The following is an 18,544-nucleotide window of genomic DNA, read 5'->3' as shown; positions in this document are numbered from 1 at the left end:
AAAAGCCTTCCGAAGTTATGCACGGAAACAAACCGCTGGTACCAGGGACGGGTGGTCGGAACCCAAAAGAGGGGGCGGTGGCTCCAGCTTGTGGGATAATTGGAGAAGATACTCAGTCGTAGGCATTTGAGAGAGGATATTTGGAGGGCCCCAGGGAAGCCCAGGAGGCCAAAGGCCACTTGGGGGCATGCCTACATACTGTACGAGTAAGATATTCTTGTCAGTGTCAATGGAGGCGCCTCGGGTCCTGCGTAGCCTATGCGTAGGTGGGCTTCAGGCACAAGCCTTCCAGCGAATCAGGGAAGTTGCAACACTGGGGGCAAGCGCTCGGCTGGACTGGAGCTGGCACTGGAAAATCAAAGAAAAGCATGTGATCGTCTTTTGGGGTGCATGCCACTAGTTGGTACATAGTTAGTACGAGTAGTGAATTACTGTAAGTACAGATACTCCGTAGTCAGTACCTCGTACGGTAAGTACTTACTACTGGAGTCGTCTCGCTCTGATCTGGGAGACTGGGACATCCTTTCCGTCCCCAGAACTCAACTGCGCAGCCCAACCGCTCGCACACCACTTACTCTTAGTACTCACATACTCTCCATACTCATACTCTTACCACTTACCCTCCTTCTCTTCGTCCATCTCGATAGACCACTCTCACAGCCTCCATACGACATGTAGCGCCCTCTGTCGCTCTCTCGTCCCTCCCCTACCTCGGCCTGATTGAAAGCGGCAGTTCTACACCCAATCTTCTCTCTGCCTCCCACACCGACTCGATCCACGTCAGTTACATCTTCGTCGGCGCACACTATCTCTCTCTACACCACAACCACCATTGACTCCTTTCCTTCATTCTCCCAAATGGCCACTCGGTCACCAAACCCTCCCTACGCCATCCCTCCTCCTTTTTCTCCTCCGCTCTCTGCAAATCGTACCTCGTTAGACATGGCAAAGCCCGCTTCCATCGACATCGACATGATGAGATCAGAACGTGATCGTTCCACAAGAGCGGCTAGTGTTCTCTCAGGCATGTCGGCCGAAGATATGGAGGCTGCCGAGACCTTGAACAGTTTACAACAGAGTAATCCTGCCCACCATCCTGCTTCCTCGGATGTTTCACACTGACATGTGACTTTGACAGAATATCACTCTCCCCGGCAAAACCCTCCCACTTTGGTCCAGACTCAGACCACTTTCGATGTCGATCAGCCTGAACCTCTTCTCCGCTTATTCACGAGCCAGTACCCTCTCGCTGGCAGCCTCATCAATGGCTCTTTGTCCGCTTACAAAACCACCCAGTCATATATCCCGGGTGCAGAATGGACCGAGAGAAATGTGGGTTTACCCATCGCTGGTACCGTTGCCAGAATATCTGGTGTTGAAGGCGGTTTGAGGTGGGCTCTGAAGCCAAAGCGCGACGGACGACCTTCCAGTACTGCCCGCACTCCGGACGTCGAAAAGGGCTACTCAGATATTGCCCCCCATGGCACAAGTCGGCCCCGTCCATCAGCAGAGATGACCTACACCGACACTTTACCAGCCTATAATCCTGGTGATCGCTCTCCACCCTACACCGAACAGCAGGCTCTTGCCAAGTCGCGCGACCGACAACCGCCTCCTGGGTGGCGACAACAACTGGTCATCTCGACGAGTGGGCTCGGTGTAGCGATGAGTGATGAATCTATCAGAAGTCTCCGATACTGCCTGAGCTGGCTACGCTGGGCTAATGGTCATTTGGGCGAAGCAATTCAGAATCTCAAAAATCTATTAGAACGATGGGATGAGGGCATCACCCCTGGCGACGGCGACCATCCTGCGCCGATGTCAGTCGCCAGCATGACCCAAACTCAAGAAGAGCGTCGCCAAGCCGCATTGTCTGCACGCATCGCCGCCCTGAAAGCCGATGTGCTCAAAACACTCAAAGATGTCATTGCCATCGTATCAAACTACGCCGGCGGTGCTTTGCCTACTAATGCACGCGACCTCGTTCACCGGCATCTCACCAGCCTGCCTCAACGCTTCAGCGTCGCCAATATGGCCGGGACCAGCCTGACCGACGGAGCCGACGAGAACCTCGACGATTCCGAGGCTGCCCAATCCGGACGGAGAGTAATGGTACTCGCTCAGGAGGGTCTCGATATGATGACTCAAGTTTCGAGGGTTGTTAACGATACTCTGGTTAGCGCCGAAGGGTGGTGTGAGAAGTTGGGCCGACGGCCGAATTCGCAATCTCAGCAACGAATGTTCATCGATGAGAAGTCGGATGATGCATCAATGCGAAGTGAGAACGTTGCACCGAGTGAGAGGACAATCGGCTCGCAGCAACAACAGCAACAACAGCAACAACAAATGGGCGAAGATGTGCATATGGACATGTAATAACAGTGTTTGTTGATTTGTGGATAATGAACCGTGTGGGGGATTCCGAGGAGAACAGAAGCCTAGAGGCTTGTTGGCTAGATAGCTGACGTACTCCGTACTCCGGACCGGCATATCAACTGGGTACTTTAACGGCCTACCAAGTATGTTACCATTCACGAATGAGAATTACCTGTAAAAAGCAAGATTAGTATTTTCGGGATTTAACTTCTCTGAGCACCCCATAAAAGCTGGGAATACTCTGTACTCAGTATCGATTTGTACAATCACGGAACGGATTAACCCGTATTGCCGCAATCTCAAAATGCGGAGGGCCCTGAGTCCCTGACACATGCGGACACACAGACACCTACCTAGAGAGAATGACACGCCTAAATCCACCACGCGCAACATGGTCTTGAAATGAACAGACAATATCAATCGACGAATCTGCACCCAGCGGCGCCCCTCAATAACAAAAAATTCACTGCGACTTTCAGGCCCGAAGTAATCCAAACTGTTAAAGACACTGATCTCTCTCACAATGAAGAGCAGTGGCTAACTCAGCATGGACTACCAACAACCCTCGACCCTGAACCAATCCACCGATCAGCCTGGCCGCACCATATTTCCCCGGGGGCCAGCCTTTAACCTTGACGACTTCTCCGATCGCGATTTCATAGCCAAAGATTTCATAGAGTCTTTGACCGACAGCGCCCAATCCTCCAATCGCCGCTCCAACGGCGCCGCTGCTCCTTTCGATCCTAAGCCCTTGATTCGCACTTTTGAACAGGCTGCTCGTCGACTCGATGATCTATCCGGTGAGCTGGAACAGCGAGAGAACGAACTGTCAGCCGCTGTGAGAAGAGCAGAGGCTCAGCACTCAAGCAATACCGAATCTCTTGGCAGGAAACTCAATCAGACAATTGAAAGCTTCCAGAAATTAGACACCTCCCTGAAGTCTGACCGTGGTGAGAGATGGGGAGGAAATGTCGCCGTCGAGACTGGTCGTCGCTTAGAAGAACTTGATCGCCAAAGGAGAAGAGCTCTAGACGCTCATTTTCTGATCGAGTGCTGGGATGAAGTGAGTAACCGGGGAGAGGTCACGCTACTCGAGAACCTTCGACGATCAGGCACAGGTGAAGGCAAAATTCGATCTGCCAATATCGCCCGTCAGCTCCTGAGAATAAGTCAACGTCTTGATCCTAAAAGTCACGGCCAGGTCAATGGCACCAAAACAGTCGGGATCACAAACGGCGTGGCAGGGACCAAGAATTTCAACACAAGAGAGGTCATTGAGAAATTCATTGAAACCCTGGAAAATGATATGCTCAAGCTATTCGACGACTTTTACAGGCGCCAGAATTTCGAGGAAATGAAAAATTGTGCCATTGTATTACAAGACTTCAACGGCGGTGCCTCGGTTCAAGCATCCTTTGTCAATCAGCACCAGTTCTTTATCGACCGGAGCAACCTGGTGACAGATGAGGTCGGCGGTGATCAAGATACCTGGATCAGGCTATCAGATCCAGACGCTGACCTGCCAGGTGTTGAACCAGGTCTGCAATCACTCATCGACGAAGTGAAGGTGGTAGTTCAAGAGGAATCATCCATCATCAAAAGGGCCTTCCCTTACCCGGAGCAGGTTCTCGGTAAATTCGTACAAAGAGTGTTCCAGCAATCGATACAGCAAAGGTTGGAACTCGTCCTGGAAAAGGCAGAATCAGAATCCACCTTAGCATACCTGAGATCGTTACAAGCTGCTAGAAGCTACATCAGTATTCTCGTGGAGGACCTCAAGGCTCATGGGTTGACGGAGCATCCGGAGTCGGTCACGTCGCAGACGAGTCAGTTGTTAGACCAACAGCTTGATGAGCTCTTCACACCCTATTTCGGTGGCTCAGCCTATATTGACAAGGAAAAGCACAACCTTCAAGAATTGTACAAGTCGTTATTGTTCAAGTTCGAGCTGTTTCATTCAAGAAGGCAAAAGGAACCAAAGACATATCTGGCTTCCTTACGAAATCGTGGACAGGAGCTTCTGGCATCCGCCAGAGAAGCCACGGACGCTTACGTCAAGAGCCTGGACCTGGAAAAAATGTCATCCACCCAGAAGAGAATCCTGCTGTCCGTTGCCGGTCTTAAGAATACCGACAAAGCCTCACCTGAGATTGAACTATCTGAGGAAGACGGCAGACTACATGTTGCCTTTGCTAAGAGAATGCTAAAGTGGCTCGCGGAAGGCGTTCGCCGTGGTCTCGAGCTTGGAGGTGGCTCGGAGACGCCCAAGGACGTTGCAGCTCTATTGAACCTGATCGTGAAGAACCTCTTGACGAACTATGTCGAAGTGTCTCTCGAAGCAGCAGCAGAATCAGCCTCGTCTGCCGAGAACGCCAAGCGAGAACCAGATATGTCCTATCTAGCCAACCTGCGGATGGCAGTCCACATCACACATCTTGTCCAGAGTTGTGTCAATACACTCCTGATACCCCTTGCTGCATCCAGTTTAACGACCAGGAGAGACATGGAAAAGAATACTCGGACCGCGATCGTGCGCGTCGAAGATCAGATCAACACCATTGAACAACAGACCGTTGATGCCATACTGAACTGGACGTCCCGCCTTCTCACGAACCAAGCACGAACCGACTTCCGTCCTCGAGACGACACCGAAGCCATTTCTCTTGAGCAAGCGCAGACACCAACATGCGACAGCGTAGATAAATTCCTGAATTTGTTCTACGAGACCTCGTCACAATCAATCGACGGCGCGAACCTGATTGCGCTCCTAACCGAAGTAGCCGTAGGCTTCCGGACGCAGCTGCTCGAGCACTTCAAGAAATATCAAGTTAATAGGATCGGCGGCGTAATGCTGGCGCGTGACATGAGTCGTTACGTCCAGCTGCTCCGCTCGTGGAATCTAGATGACGGGTTCAAGGCGAGTCTCGAGGTGCTAACCGAGTTGGCCAGCGTATTTGTCTTGCATCCTGATGCGCTCAAGGAGAGGCTGAGAGGTCAGGTTCTAGGCAATATTGGGAAGGAAAATCTAAGACCGTATCTGCTTAAAAGGGACGATTACACTAGTGTCGGCATGCAGACTCTACTCTCTTCACTTTGAGCAGGTGGATGCTCCGTATGTAGTGAGAAGCGAGGGCAATTGCTGGGCCTTGGATGGATAGATCAGGCGTTTTGCTGTACACCTCTGTTGGTATGCTAATGAGTCAAACGTTATAGTGGTGCTATCTATCTAACTGGGAGTGGTGATTCAAATGACTATACCCTTGATGTTGATGGTCATTCCCAGGCCATTTCTATACTTTCATAGTAGTTTTGGTACACATGCATTGATCATACACATTGGACTTCCATCCACCTCGAGTCCTTCGTCTTCGAACTATGTACAGCCTCCATAAAGCAATGAGTATTGTGCGCGACAGGGAAATGCATGCTTACACAGCGCCGTGCTATACCATCTCCTGCATACGAAGGGCGGCTCAGCCCCGAGCGCTAGGTATTCGCCGCATCGTGCAGGCAGACTCTAGGAGTTTCTCTCTGTTCACAATCTCTGCGTTTCCCCAATAAACTCTTTCCGAAGCGCTCATCGCGCGGGCCGGAGAGGGGGGGGGGGGGAGTTCATTATATCTTAAATCCATAGGTGGCCATGCAGTCCTTGTACTTGGAGACCAGACTCTTGCAATCTTCCTGGGGATCGTCGGCGCGCGAGAACAACATGCATTCGTCGCGCACGGATTTCTCATCTTTGCATACGCAGCATGGCTGGACAAAGACATTTAGTGCCCGTGGTAGGAATTGTGAAAGAACGAGGGGAGTGAGGGCGTGAATTGCGAGCGTGGAGCGTGGGAATGGTACTACGAACCTTGACTTTCTCGGTGCTCGTCGCTGGCTTCAGCTCGCAGGCGAGGTTGTCTGGCGTCGAGGGCTGTTGTGCGACTGTTTGCATTGCACGAGGCTGTTTAGTTTCTGGCTTATGTATGGGGGATTGTATTACAAATCGGGGTTCGCTGGAGGTGGCGCGATGGAATGGCACCACTTCAGGGTCAGGAGATAGACGTACCTGCGGCAGGCTGCGCCAGTGTCGGCGATGGTGAGGAGCTGAACCAACCCATGGAGACTGTGTAGGTGGTGAGTAGGTACGGAGACTATGTAGCTTTCACCTTGGGAGGAAGAACAGGGGCCTGAGGGATTGGAAAGAAAGTAATAATTAATTATTGGAGAGGCGAGCAAAGGATCAGTTGGCGCATGGGATTCGGGAAGACGTCATTAGCCATGTGGGCCTTGTGGGGCCAGCCTCATCACGTGAGCGACAAGGCTGGAGCATATCTCGACAACATCCCAATTTTCAGCTTCCATCCCTGACTTAGACTAATGTAATCAAAATGCTGTCGTTCCCAACACACGATTTCTGTGGGATGTCCAGTGTCCACTCTTGAGAGACAATAGAAGTTAGTTACATGATTGCTCCGTGAGCACCACAGGTATTGCTTCCCAGTTCGCGCCGACGAATCCACCCACCCCGGCTCCCCAGTCCACGCTACCTCTATCTCCAGTTTCCGCACGCTCGCTCGCTCGCTCCCAGGGTTCGAGGACCGGCGGCAGTCTCCTGTGCAACAGCCTCCGCCGCGAGAATGCACCAGATGTACTCCTGCTCACAACCAGACGGGATCCAAGTGTCGGTCTGGCTCTTGTACTCCTTGAAGGGACACCGGTCCGCGCTGTGCTTTTGGGAGCCGCAGTTCCCGCAACACTTCTTGTGGGGGCATGCAGCCGTGGCGTGGCGGCCGCCTCCGCAGTTCTCGCAGATTCTCTTGGGGATCATCGGCATCATCTCTGGGTGGATGCTTGAGAAGATGTTAGCGGGCCTGTCGTAAGCCTTGCCGGGGCATTCGTCCGTGTTGTGGGTGCTGGCTTGGCATTTTGAACAGTACTTCGGATTGCTCCCCATCTCCGTTTCGATCTTGGACGAATGCGAGATACTTGGTATCAAGGGGATTGTTCAGTGAGTTTAGTTCTTTGGTTTTTTGTAAAGTGTGTGCGTGCTCTAGGTCAGTTAAGTTTGAAGACGAAGACGAATATTGGAAGACCTCATTTGATGATCCAATTTTTATACCCCTATGTTGCGTCCCACGGTCCTGGCGTTTGTTCTTGAAAAGGTCACGGATCGTGACAGCGATAACGATCAAGCTACTGACATGATATTGGCACTCAGCATCGTTTGTGAGACTGACACCTTAAGGCAAACTGTCATGTCGACTGCGTGCTATTAGAATTGGTCTGCTGCAAGGATTACCGTCAACGTCACAAAGATAGGTGAGCTCATCGCTACAAACAGGTCGGGACCGTCAGCATTTTATTCGACTGTGAGCTGTTCTACGACGATAGTACATGAAAACATTTGCCGCGTCCAGCTAAAGCTTGGGGTCAAGAACCCAATTGATCAGCCTTTGGCCTACGCAGCTCTCCCTGGGGAAAGCCTAGATGAATTAACGACTCCTAAAGCCAAACATCGACGAATCAATGGCCATTCAAGATGGCTCAGGCTTCATACACAATAAATTTCTATCAGCCAACCTCCCATATCAGATTTACTCCCTAGCACCTTAATCGAGCCGTCAATGTTAGCCTTTCGTGTACTGCATCATATTGACATCACCGCAGACTTGTATCTGCACTTCGCAACCTTTGAGTTCCCAAGACACGCAGACCCCCGGGGAAAATCCCTCGAGCCCTGGGCCCTAGTTGTCAAAAGTCAGCTGATCAAACGAGACACCCATTTAGTGGCCTTTTCCTGTTTCCTCGGTACATCGGGTTTGGCGTGGAAATTTTTGGATACGTCTGCAGGATTCTTATGATCACCACGCGCGATCATAATGTCACGCCCATCCCGTATGAAGTAAAGTTCTCCTTTCTCTTTAGATGATTGCGCCGAAAAAGGTTGGGATGATGGCTCCGAAGAAGGTTTGGATGATTGCTCTGCTAAAGACATCCTTGAAATCTTCGATTTTTGTTCTTTGTTTCAGAATTTTCGTTATTCGTTCTGGTAATGAGTGACTATTCAACAGATCTGTGGAATCTGAATACGAAAGAAAGAAGGCAACAATTTGTCTACGATGTTCTGGTTTTTATTATAATCAGGAGAGCAGTCACGCGCTTGTTTGTTTGTTGGTGAGTTGATGGGTTCAGACTAATAGTTATCAAGACTCACGCAAGCCCTTCAGACCCTTCGTCGAGCCTAGGGCCTGACTGTCAGATTTTAGGTGACAAAATAGGACAAGAATCTAATGAGCCTAGCATGTCTCTTCGGTTCTGCGTCTTGATTGACGTGGTATTTCGCAGATACGTCTGCAGGATCCTTATGGTCGCCGCGCACGATGATCTTGCTATGCCCATCCCGGATGAAGTAAAGCTCTCCTTTATCTTTTGACCTCCCTGTGGAAGACATCCTGGAGAAGTTAGGATTTAGTTATTCGTTCTCAGATCTTATTAGTTGCTTTGGGTTCAGTTATTCGTTCTGGTTGTGTGAGTGAGTAATGAGAATCCGCTCGGTTTTGTGGATGCGAAATCAAGGAATCAACAATCATGTCTAGGATTTTCTGGCTTTTTTATATCCAAAGAGAAGATATACACTTGTTTGCTCGGTTGAAATCAAGCTTGGTATCAGTGCGTGTGTTGCTCGACCGAGTCTCACCAGAAGTAAGGCTTGACAATCGTTTTCTTTTTTGAGTGATGCATGCGCCCACCGACTTTTGATAATGAATGTCGGGCTTTCAAGTTCGAGACTGCCATCTAGTTCTGGTCATTCACTTTGTCAGTATACGCAGGAAAACTACGATAAGTCCAATCTCCAATTCCAAGAGAACAGTCCTCACTCTCAAAGGTCACTCATGAAAGTTGGCCCTGGATTTGTCAAATAGGAAGTATTGTAGATATCTCTATGAGGCTACTAACTCAGTGATATGGTACGGCCTGAGTATCCCATAGCCCTCTTGGTCATCAATTGACGAGAAATGTCGTTGTGAATTTTCGAGCGCGCGGCAAATGACGAATACTATTCAGGACCATCAAACCGCATCCCTCAGATATCTCACAAAACTATAGAAGCACCACTATGTTTGAAAGGCACGGACACCGATAACCCCCCACACACTCTCTCCCCATCATGCAGTGAGACCAGCATATGTGCTGAGCCGACATGAAATCGAAAGCGTAATCTGTCTCAACCTATCTATCGAGACGAACCAGCTGTGGAGGGCCGTGGCGGTGGCGGGCCTGGAAGTCTGTCCCCCAAAGGAGTCGATGTACCACTGTCACTAGGATTAGCGGCTCGAGGAGGGTCGCCAGGTTTTAGCTCGTGAGAGGGTCCGGCTCCATCGGGCCAAAACTTTAGGTATCGGCCTGTTGGTACCTTCGGCCATACCGATTGATATCTGTGCCTGAAGTTAGGGAATCTTTGCTTGATATTGGAAAGCTGGTTTGAGTGGCAGGTTTTGTATGGGCAAGGGAGTGACTAGCTCTGTCGATTTGTTTTTTGGTAGGAAATTTGCGGTACAAGTATAAAGCAAAGAAATTCGGGACATCGTCGTATTGCTGAAGACTGCGGTTCCATTCGTTTGTAATCCTGGGTGGGTGAGTTGTTCCGCAAGAACAGTATGGCAGAATCGAGAACAGTCATAAGACTTCGTGACTTGCTGGCAACTGATTGCAGATCGTCCATTGCTGCCATGAACGAAAACCATTGTGCTTTCATGAATTAAATCTTGAAAGAATTGGGAATGATGCGAATTTCCTAAATGTAGAGATACCGATTCTGGACTTAGTGCTAGTAGACTGTATAGGTGGGTCATGACTCACGGGATTTGGTGGAGGCGAGGCTGAACGATAAAGGGGCTACATACAGCAACTGACTGAGTGGCCGATCAACGCCTAGGACTCGATATATTTCCAATTTGCCCAAAGGACCGATCAATATCGAGTTCTGAAATCAATTGAAACGCACAATCACATGATGCGTTCGTGCATTGTAGGTTCCTGTCTGCACGACTCTGTTGTTGTCGGGAAGGAACAGACAGTCTCTTCAATGCGCCTGCTTGGGGTTCTCGACTCCCGATTCCGACTCATTAGTACCTCAAATAGTCCCCATCATTCGGCAAAGCCCTCATCGCACTCTACTCGGAGGGAAAATACCCAACCACAGTCACTTTTTTCACTCTCGCAGGTCATTTCTTGGGATGCCTGAGCCACTCCTTTGGTGATAGATACTCTGACATTGCTATTTTCTCCCCTTGTCTTGCTCCACGGAGTACCCAACCTTGCGTCTGATTCTCTAACTAGGATGGAACCACAGCCAAATCCAAGAGGGGACTTGTCACTTGCCACAATCCAACCCATCTCCTACTACTCCAAATCTGATCCGAGTCTGGCAGGCTTCAAGCACCATCGCATCACCTCATACGCCGTTCCGTTCAAGAAATCAAAGAAGCTCCAATGCCATGACTGGATCTTTTCAACGGCCTCAAATACCCATGTCGCGATAGACCGGGCCTCTTTCAAGACTTATGTGTCCTTTACATCATACGTGCTCACTGTATCTGATCAGCGTCAAGTCGCAGTCCGGGGCATTGGATCAGTCGAAATCAAGATACGTCGAGCGGCTGGCAGCAAAGAAATCCACACGATCCATCTGGACAATGTTCTTCATGTTCCGGATTGGATGTGCAACATCTTCTCCGACATTTTCTTTACGCCGGATAAAGACTATGAGCATACCTGGACTCGATTCGGTGTCAACTTTTCAAAGAAAGAGAAAGCCTACTCCAGACCATGGGGATATACCGAAAACTTTTGCGGCCTTGATCGTCTGGTTCTTTCCAAGCTTCCACATGGTCGAAGCCCAATGTTGGAGGATCCTGATCGCGAAATTTTCTCCATCAGCCTTAACTTTCCACAAAGCCAAAACGACAAATGGAACAACGCACTTGCTGCTGAAGTGAAGAAAGAAGCAACCAGATATGAAAAATCCCTATCGAAGAAGCAGAATTCCCCGATCAAAGAGTCGGAGAAAGACAACACACCGTCAGAAGACGAGACGATCAAGAAGATTTCGCTGGAAGGAAAGTTGAAGAGGGTAAGGAGCAGCACTCTAACCGACGGAGTGAAGTGGAGATTGATGCCAGACATTTCCATTCTCTCGGCACATATGAGAAATCAATCGGCGAACAGCTTGAATGAACTGGAGGGAGACTTTGACTTCCTGAAACGAGTATCCAGCGTGAACTTTCGACCACAAAGCGTCCGATAAATCGTTGATGGCTGAGGGCCGCTACCGAAGATCAAAAGAGCGAACTCACGTTGAACACAAGCCAGTGGACAGTCTGAATATGGATTCTTCTTGACAAGGTATTCGCACTGTTGCAAATGTTATGTTGAAGGCTTTGATATACATAGGATTGTCCAATGATGGGAGACGATGATAACAAATGCAGCTGTTGGCAGAGAGAGTGTCCTCGTCAGACACATCACGAGGACGCTCCGCATAGCTGCTGAACTCTACTTCATCCAGTTTAATATGGATAATAGTCATACAGTACCTCTCACACTACGATCAAATATCGATCCGAGGGGTGCCTTATGCATCTGACGATTCTGTGGTCAAGCGGCAGGCTGGTGATAACTGGTTCATCTTACGTGAGACGGACAATTCATTGGCGTATCCAAACCACCATGCGCGCCAAACTTGGCCGTGGATGGTTGTGCCCAACATCGAAACGCAGGATGAGTAGATGATAATGGACGAGTGCGTGATTCCAATTTCTCCTCTTAAACCATGACGTTCGTTGTGTCGGTCAGTGTATCAGTCTGACCTCCTTTCCGGGCTCCCAGTCGTCGAGCCCTTGCTGCAAAGTGCGCCAATAATTCAACCTCACGCACTCGGTCTTCGCGGCGTTGACGTTCTCCGCCTCAAAGGCGCGAGCCAGTTTCTGCTCCGCCTCCTGTATTCTCTTGCGGTTTTCGATCTTCAGCGCATCGATCTGTTCCTGATCATGGGCCGCCTCAATCGCCTCCTGCGCCTCCATGACCTCCATCAGCGTAGCTTGATCGGTCACGCCCCGGTGCGTCGAGTTGTCTTCGCTGGTGATGTCGATGTTGTAAGTATGTTCCAGGAGGTAGCGAGCGCGCAGGAGAGGGTCGGATAGCGTTTTATATGCGTTGTTGAGGAGCGATGATAAAGCCAGGGATTTCGAGTGCTGAGTTGGTGATGTGCTGTACTTGTCTGGGTGGTGCTGCGATTGGAGTTGGAGGAATTCGCGCTTCAGGGTGCCCAGTGGGATAGCGAAGGACCCTGACGGTGGTGGGCCCGAGGGGAGGGTTGAAGGGAACAGTGTGTAGAAGTTTGTGATGTCTGGGATTGTAGGGGACGATGGCTCTGCGACCCTGCTAGTTGAAGTTGATGATTGCTGTTCTTGCAATATTGTGTGGGCCGTGCTAAGTGCTCTGCGTTGATGCAGTTGATGCCTGGGAGGGGGAATATGCGCTCGTGTGATTGTAGGTCCAGGGCTCGCGCGTATTGACTTCATTGTCGGTGTGCGAAGATGAGGCGTGGTGACGGGTTCGGCGGCATCGCACAAACGGCGCAAATATCGAAGTGTCTGACTTGTGACCACGGTTCTGGGCATGGCGACGTGATCGAAGACTGTATGGGACAAGTTCAAGGATTTTCTGGCCAGGGCTATAGTAGAGAGAGGTCGACCAATCGATATATGGGCTATCGCGACATATGGTTCAGGTGGCTGCGAGGAAATTAATCAACGTCATGCGTTTATAACCGCCGCAATCGGAGTGAGACTCGGCCGACGGCTCGGACTTTCCAGGGGCAGTTGGGGGAGAGATCTGCGGGGCCCTCGAGGAGTCGCCGGTTATAACGCACGTGTATGTACTGATACACGGAGATCTAATTATTAAGCGACACAACAGGGCTAAGTCTGGGCGCCACGTAATGAAGCACCCTAGAATGAAACACGCGGTTTTACGCGTTCCAAAGAGTACTCTTCCTCTTCTACACCTATCTACTCTACCAATCTATCTATTTATACGATAAAATGGCCTCAAATCGAGAGACTAGAATGCTCCACTTATATCCGACTACAAAAATCGCCGATATACTAGTATTCGCGCTGCCGCGGCAGCAAATGATGTCAACCATGTCAGTCTCGGCCGTCGACTACGAGATGGTATTTCACGAGTAATTGCTCGTGAGCCACAGCAACTACTATCAAATGAACATGAGCAAATACTCGTACGATGGATACTCGACCTTGAGGCGCAAGGACACCCTCCTAGCTTTACTCAAGTACGAGAACTCGCCGTAATTGTCTAAGACAATTCTACGGGGCCCTTAAGTATCGGCCAAAAATGGATATTACGATTTATTCATCGTTATCCTGAGATCCGCTCTAAAGTAGATAAAAAGATCTACGGATTACGACTTTATTGGTTTAAGCATTTTAATGCTGTACGAGAGCAATATTAAATTTCATGCCTAAATATCTACAATATGGACGAGACAGGCATCGCATTAGGTGTTTATAGTAACTAACAAATAGTTAGTAAAGCAACTACTACTTCATTATATAAAGCAACACCAGAAAACCGAGAATGGGTATCGATTATCGAGACAATATCAGTAAATGGCCGTCGACTTCAATGCCTCGTTATATTTAAAAGAAATATGCTTCAATCGACCTGGTTTACCGATCCTGACACTCCTAGCTATTTATATACGGTATCGCCAAATGGATGGACCTCAAATGACATTGGATTAGCCTGGCTACGTCAAATATTCATTCCACAATCAGCAACGGATGATTATCGACTACTTCTTCTTGACGGACATAAAAGTCACGCTATATACGAGTTTATATGGGAATGCCATATATATCGAAGTGTCCTGGTTTATTTAATCCCTCATTCAAGTCATATTCTACAGCCACTTAATCTTACTTACTTTTCAGTCCTAAAACGTCGCTATCAGAGTGAATTCGAATCTGATTGCGCACAGTTACGAGACATCAGAAAGGGCTTAAAGGACCAAGAAGAAGTCAAGTGAAGTATCGAAAAGAAGAAGGAACTAAAGAAGGAGGCGTGATGCCTCAGAAGACTGGTAGTCAAGAGGGGGTCAAGCCCCGGGATTACCAGCAGACCAAGCGCAACAGAACAGTTGCGAACATCACCGAAGAGCTTAAAATGCTTACGAGCTCTGCGGAGATCATCGAGAAGAATGGAGAGGAGGCCCTAGTGCCGAGGAAGAGTGGCCTGGAAAAGCTTATAAGGTGATCGAGGCGGAACTACTCGTAACGAAGAGTACTCGCCTGGTATAAAGGGAAAGGAGGAGGTAGTGTCTGTAGATAGTAGGGTTTTCTACCCCAAAGGGGTTTCCTACTATAGAATTAGATAGTTTTCCCGAAATAAGCCTACTAAGAGGCTTCTAGGTGTAAGAATAAATCAATTAATCAATCAAATATCGCTACAGGGATGAAATTGCTAACTTAGCCAGGTTCGACGACGCCTCGGCCATAAAGAAGAGCAAATTTCTTAAAACCTATGAAAAAGCAAGCAATGAGGGTCTATCATCATTCCGTATCCGTACGGGATGGAATGCGGCTGGTATCTATCCCTGGGACCCTCGTAAAGTCATTCAATCTCACTAAGTCCTACAAGATAGCCAAAACAGCCAAATACTACCGACGACACCGCCATCACGCAGGCTAAATCGTATGAACTAAGCACTATTCATACACCTCAAAATCACCGTGAAATACGACAGGAAACGGAGTCAATTTCAATGCGTGAAACGCTTTCTCGATCAGTCCGTTTACTACTCAATAAACCGGCAAAGTTCTCGATCGATTACATTGGGATATCACGCTTAAATCACAGCAACTGGCTATTCAGCGTACACAGCTAGATGAGCTAGTCGCTAGGAAACAACCGCGAGTCAGAATCGACTGTAATGAGGTTTTTGCGAGTATCGAGACGATTAGACAGGCCAGGCAAGGTATAGAGGCCTTGGAGGCGACAGCGAGGTCTACCACGCATACCAATACTAGAAATCGTACGCGGAATAGACAGTTGGATGACACCCTAGCACCGATCATATATCAATTCAGTGCCAATGAGTCTGTAGAACAGCCAAATCATGATTATATCGCTGCGGTGGCAAAAACTACCACTGTTTCATTACTAGGGTGTGGTGTTTCATTACGTGGCGCCCAGGCTTACTGTACTCCGTACTGAAGATGCTGGATTGAGATAATTATGGAGACAATATTGTTGTTAGGAATGGCCCCATGTCACTTATCATTAACTTTTCTTTGCGATTCCGTTTATCCTTCTCCCATCATTCATAAGTTTATAACATGCTTTTCATAAGCGGTGGCATCAGATTGCCCTCAGCTTACCTCAGCAAAGATTGTTCTTCTCGCTGGGAGTGTCCAGACTTCATGAAGACTCCTCCCTTCGTCATGATCCGAACATTCTACTCGCGTCGAGAGTCGAACTGAGCATTGCTCCCGCTTCAGCCCTCATCTGCATTGCGATAATTGGAGCACCGGGTTGTCCACCAGGCCCTGTTCCGTACACCTGCTCTCCAAACAACCTCATCTGCATTGGCATGTTTGTATCACCGTAATGCCCGATGATCTGCGCTTTATCCGCCTTTTGTGACAATGAGCTCCATTCAATGACGTTTCTAACCTCCTCACATTGACTAGCTTTCTCACTGGATCACTATGGTGGTAGCAAGCCGTCTCTGCTCTCTGCGAGCCGGAGGAACTGGCGGAAGGCTTCAATACCGTTCGATGCATTCGCGTACAAGCTGCCCGCATTTCGTTTGCCCTCAAACTTGAAGTCATCATCCATTCGGAGTCTGTAGGTATCGATGAGGAGCTTGTATGTGTCTTCTTCTGGACGGTCATGGACCCATGCTCGGTCGTTAAGACGATGGAACGGTTTCTCAATGGCGACTGTAAGACCACGTGCACTGCCAGTGGCCGAGGCTGAAGACGGCCCTGTCGTGGATGCAGAGGCAGAGGCAGAGGCCGCTGCTTGCTTTGCACATACTTTTTTGTGTTCTTTCTAGTGTGCTTTTTGACAGTCACGAGAGTAGTATTGAGTTGTTTGACACTTGGCACAGCGTTTGAGGGTGGCACCTGTGTCAGCCTTGCTACAGGAAGCACATTGATCGGGACTAGCAGCAGACGCTGAGCTTGTGTCGGCCATAGTTTGTCCTTGAAATGTTATTCTTGCTTGTGAAGGAAAGAAGCTGGGCTGTTGGGAGGAGAGTCTGCCACACTACAGTGCACACAATATACAGACGTTTGCAGGCATTCACTGTACGGCACACTTCTGCGGTGTAGAGGCCCGGCTGGAATTGTGATATTTCTATAGAGTTAGATCGCCAAGCCTGCCGACAACCAGCTTGCATGATGTCATCAGACCATCTGTTGACGCGGCCCGTACTGCTCCCCTGCCACTTGAGGAAACCCACTACGAAGTACCTGCCGATCAAGCTCAAGCTCAGGTCAAAGAAAAGAGGCCTTAAAGAGTTGCCTCTATCTAGCATCATAACTTCTACTAGAACAAGATATTAGCTTGGTATTATATCTGATCACCTCGGAAATTCCTCTGACCTCTAGAGATCTCCCAGGAAGAACCAACTCTCTCGCAGAAACATGTCATACGACGACGATCGCCGTGGAAACTCTGGGCGGCCCGATCCTCGCGAATACGGGGGAGGCGGTCGAGGGGCTGACAACTACTATGATGAGACCAAAAATTTCGATGACAATGAGCAAAGCGTTGGCTACAGCAGACAAGGCGGGGGTCGTGATGGAAACGAATATGGAAGTCAAGGACAAGAAAACCGCGAGGGTCGTGGAGACGAATATTACCGTCGCCAAGAAAATCAAGAACAATACAGTGGGGACCAAGGGGGAGGGTATGACAACGAGCCTCCTCGTCGTCACGAACGAAGAAATGATGATCAGTATGGGGGCTCCTCTGGTGGTTACAGCGAAGGTCGTCGTCATGAGGGCCGCCAGGAGCAGGTCTCAGGAGGCTATGGCGAGGAACGTCCATATGAAAGGCGCCAAAACCAAAGCTATGTAACGAGTGGCCATGGTAGTGGTGGTGGAGGGCACCCTGGTGGTTATGGAGGATCGTCTGCCGACTTGGACCAAGAAGAAATCTTGCGCCAGAGCCAACATGGGAGCTCGGGAAATTCAGACCTCTTTTCCTCAGCTCTTAGTTTTCTGGGAAACAACAAGCAGAGTGCTCAGGCGGAAGAGATCGATGAAGGACGCTTACACCAAAGCCACCAGCAGCTGTATCAGCAAGATGGGGGCAATCAACAGCATGACGCGTCAAGCCTGGGTGCAGGGGCAGCAATGCAAGCCTTGAAGATGTTTTCGGGTGGCTCTGGGGGGTCCTCTGGTGGCTCCGGGTCACAGTCACAGTCCCAGATGATTTCAATGGCCATGCAGGAAGCATCTAAGCTATTTGACAAGCAGAATGGTCAAGGCAATGTGCAAAGCGGCACTGACAAGCAGTCTGTGATCAATCAAGCAGCCAAATATGCACTCCAAATGTACTTGAAAGGTGGAGGAGGTGGTGGTTCTGGAGGACTCATGAGTTTGGCCAGCAAGTTCTTGACGTGACGAGGATTATATATGGTCCGAATCAGGCACTCGTATTAGCTAGGTAGGATTCAGTAGTTGCAGTGCTTTATCTCCAGCGCGATAGAGTTAACAAGATTACCTAGACCTGTCATTGCCTCGTACTCCCATTGACGGGAGCCAAAAGTCCCTCTCAGAGGCCGGCGGCCGACAAAAGTCAACCTGGCTATGTAGAAGCTCAAGGTCTCGTTCGTTATCGCAATCAAGCAGACAAATCACTGCACCAACTAAGAACGGCCATGCACCACCACCCATATCATCAAGAAAGAGCTATCAATCTGTCAATCCTAAGCATTTCTGGACCTGGTGAGTTTCCCCGTGTTGAGTCAAACTAAGCCGCAGGCTCCCATTTTAAGGACCTACTATAATGTAGATTGTACCACCGAGTTTCCCCGGGGAGTAGATTATATCTTAAGCAACTCACATTACCTGTAGGGATGTTG

At 49.3% G+C, this 18,544-nt stretch overlaps 7 protein-coding genes across 7 annotated transcripts; 4 read left to right on the top strand and 3 right to left on the bottom strand.

Annotated features, from left to right (window-relative positions):
• Positions 1 to 942: 942 nt before the first annotated feature.
• On the top strand, positions 943 to 2,376 carry A1O9_09038 (uncharacterized protein; the record flags this gene model as incomplete). The annotated part of the gene is made up of 2 exons (XM_013401732.1): positions 943 to 1,078; positions 1,139 to 2,376. 2 exons carry the CDS (start codon positions 943 to 945, stop codon positions 2,374 to 2,376), a joined length of 1,374 nt encoding a protein of 457 aa, XP_013257186.1.
• Positions 2,377 to 2,923: 547 nt separating this feature from the next.
• A1O9_09037 (uncharacterized protein) lies at positions 2,924 to 5,473 on the top strand (the record flags this gene model as incomplete). The annotated part of the gene is made up of 1 exon (XM_013401731.1): positions 2,924 to 5,473. The coding sequence occupies one exon, from the start codon at positions 2,924 to 2,926 to the stop codon at positions 5,471 to 5,473; it is 2,550 nt and encodes an 849-aa protein (XP_013257185.1).
• Positions 5,474 to 5,849: 376 nt separating this feature from the next.
• On the bottom strand, positions 5,850 to 6,146 carry A1O9_09036 (uncharacterized protein; the record flags this gene model as incomplete). Its single annotated transcript, XM_013401730.1, has 1 exon — positions 5,850 to 6,146. The coding sequence occupies one exon, from the start codon at positions 6,144 to 6,146 to the stop codon at positions 5,850 to 5,852; it is 297 nt and encodes a 98-aa protein (XP_013257184.1).
• A 4,559-nt stretch (positions 6,147 to 10,705) lies between these two features.
• Positions 10,706 to 11,671, top strand: A1O9_09035 (uncharacterized protein; the record flags this gene model as incomplete). The annotated part of the gene is made up of 1 exon (XM_013401729.1): positions 10,706 to 11,671. One exon carries the CDS (start codon positions 10,706 to 10,708, stop codon positions 11,669 to 11,671), a length of 966 nt encoding a protein of 321 aa, XP_013257183.1.
• Positions 11,672 to 12,215: 544 nt separating this feature from the next.
• On the bottom strand, positions 12,216 to 13,046 carry A1O9_09034 (uncharacterized protein; the record flags this gene model as incomplete). The annotated part of the gene is made up of 1 exon (XM_013401728.1): positions 12,216 to 13,046. The coding sequence occupies one exon, from the start codon at positions 13,044 to 13,046 to the stop codon at positions 12,216 to 12,218; it is 831 nt and encodes a 276-aa protein (XP_013257182.1).
• Positions 13,047 to 16,155: 3,109 nt separating this feature from the next.
• A1O9_09033 (uncharacterized protein) lies at positions 16,156 to 16,647 on the bottom strand (the record flags this gene model as incomplete). Its single annotated transcript, XM_013401727.1, has 2 exons — positions 16,156 to 16,487; positions 16,605 to 16,647. The coding sequence occupies 2 exons, from the start codon at positions 16,645 to 16,647 to the stop codon at positions 16,156 to 16,158; spliced, it is 375 nt and encodes a 124-aa protein (XP_013257181.1).
• Positions 16,648 to 17,099: 452 nt separating this feature from the next.
• On the top strand, positions 17,100 to 18,083 carry A1O9_09032 (uncharacterized protein; the record flags this gene model as incomplete). Its single annotated transcript, XM_013401726.1, has 1 exon — positions 17,100 to 18,083. One exon carries the CDS (start codon positions 17,100 to 17,102, stop codon positions 18,081 to 18,083), a length of 984 nt encoding a protein of 327 aa, XP_013257180.1.
• Between the last annotated feature and the right edge of the window lie 461 nt (positions 18,084 to 18,544).

Source organism: Exophiala aquamarina (genome assembly GCF_000709125.1).
Source record: "Exophiala aquamarina CBS 119918 chromosome Unknown aczIA-supercont1.9, whole genome shotgun sequence".
NCBI classification, from domain to species: domain Eukaryota; kingdom Fungi; phylum Ascomycota; class Eurotiomycetes; order Chaetothyriales; family Herpotrichiellaceae; genus Exophiala; species Exophiala aquamarina.
This window is presented reverse-complemented; position numbering and strand designations above follow the sequence as displayed.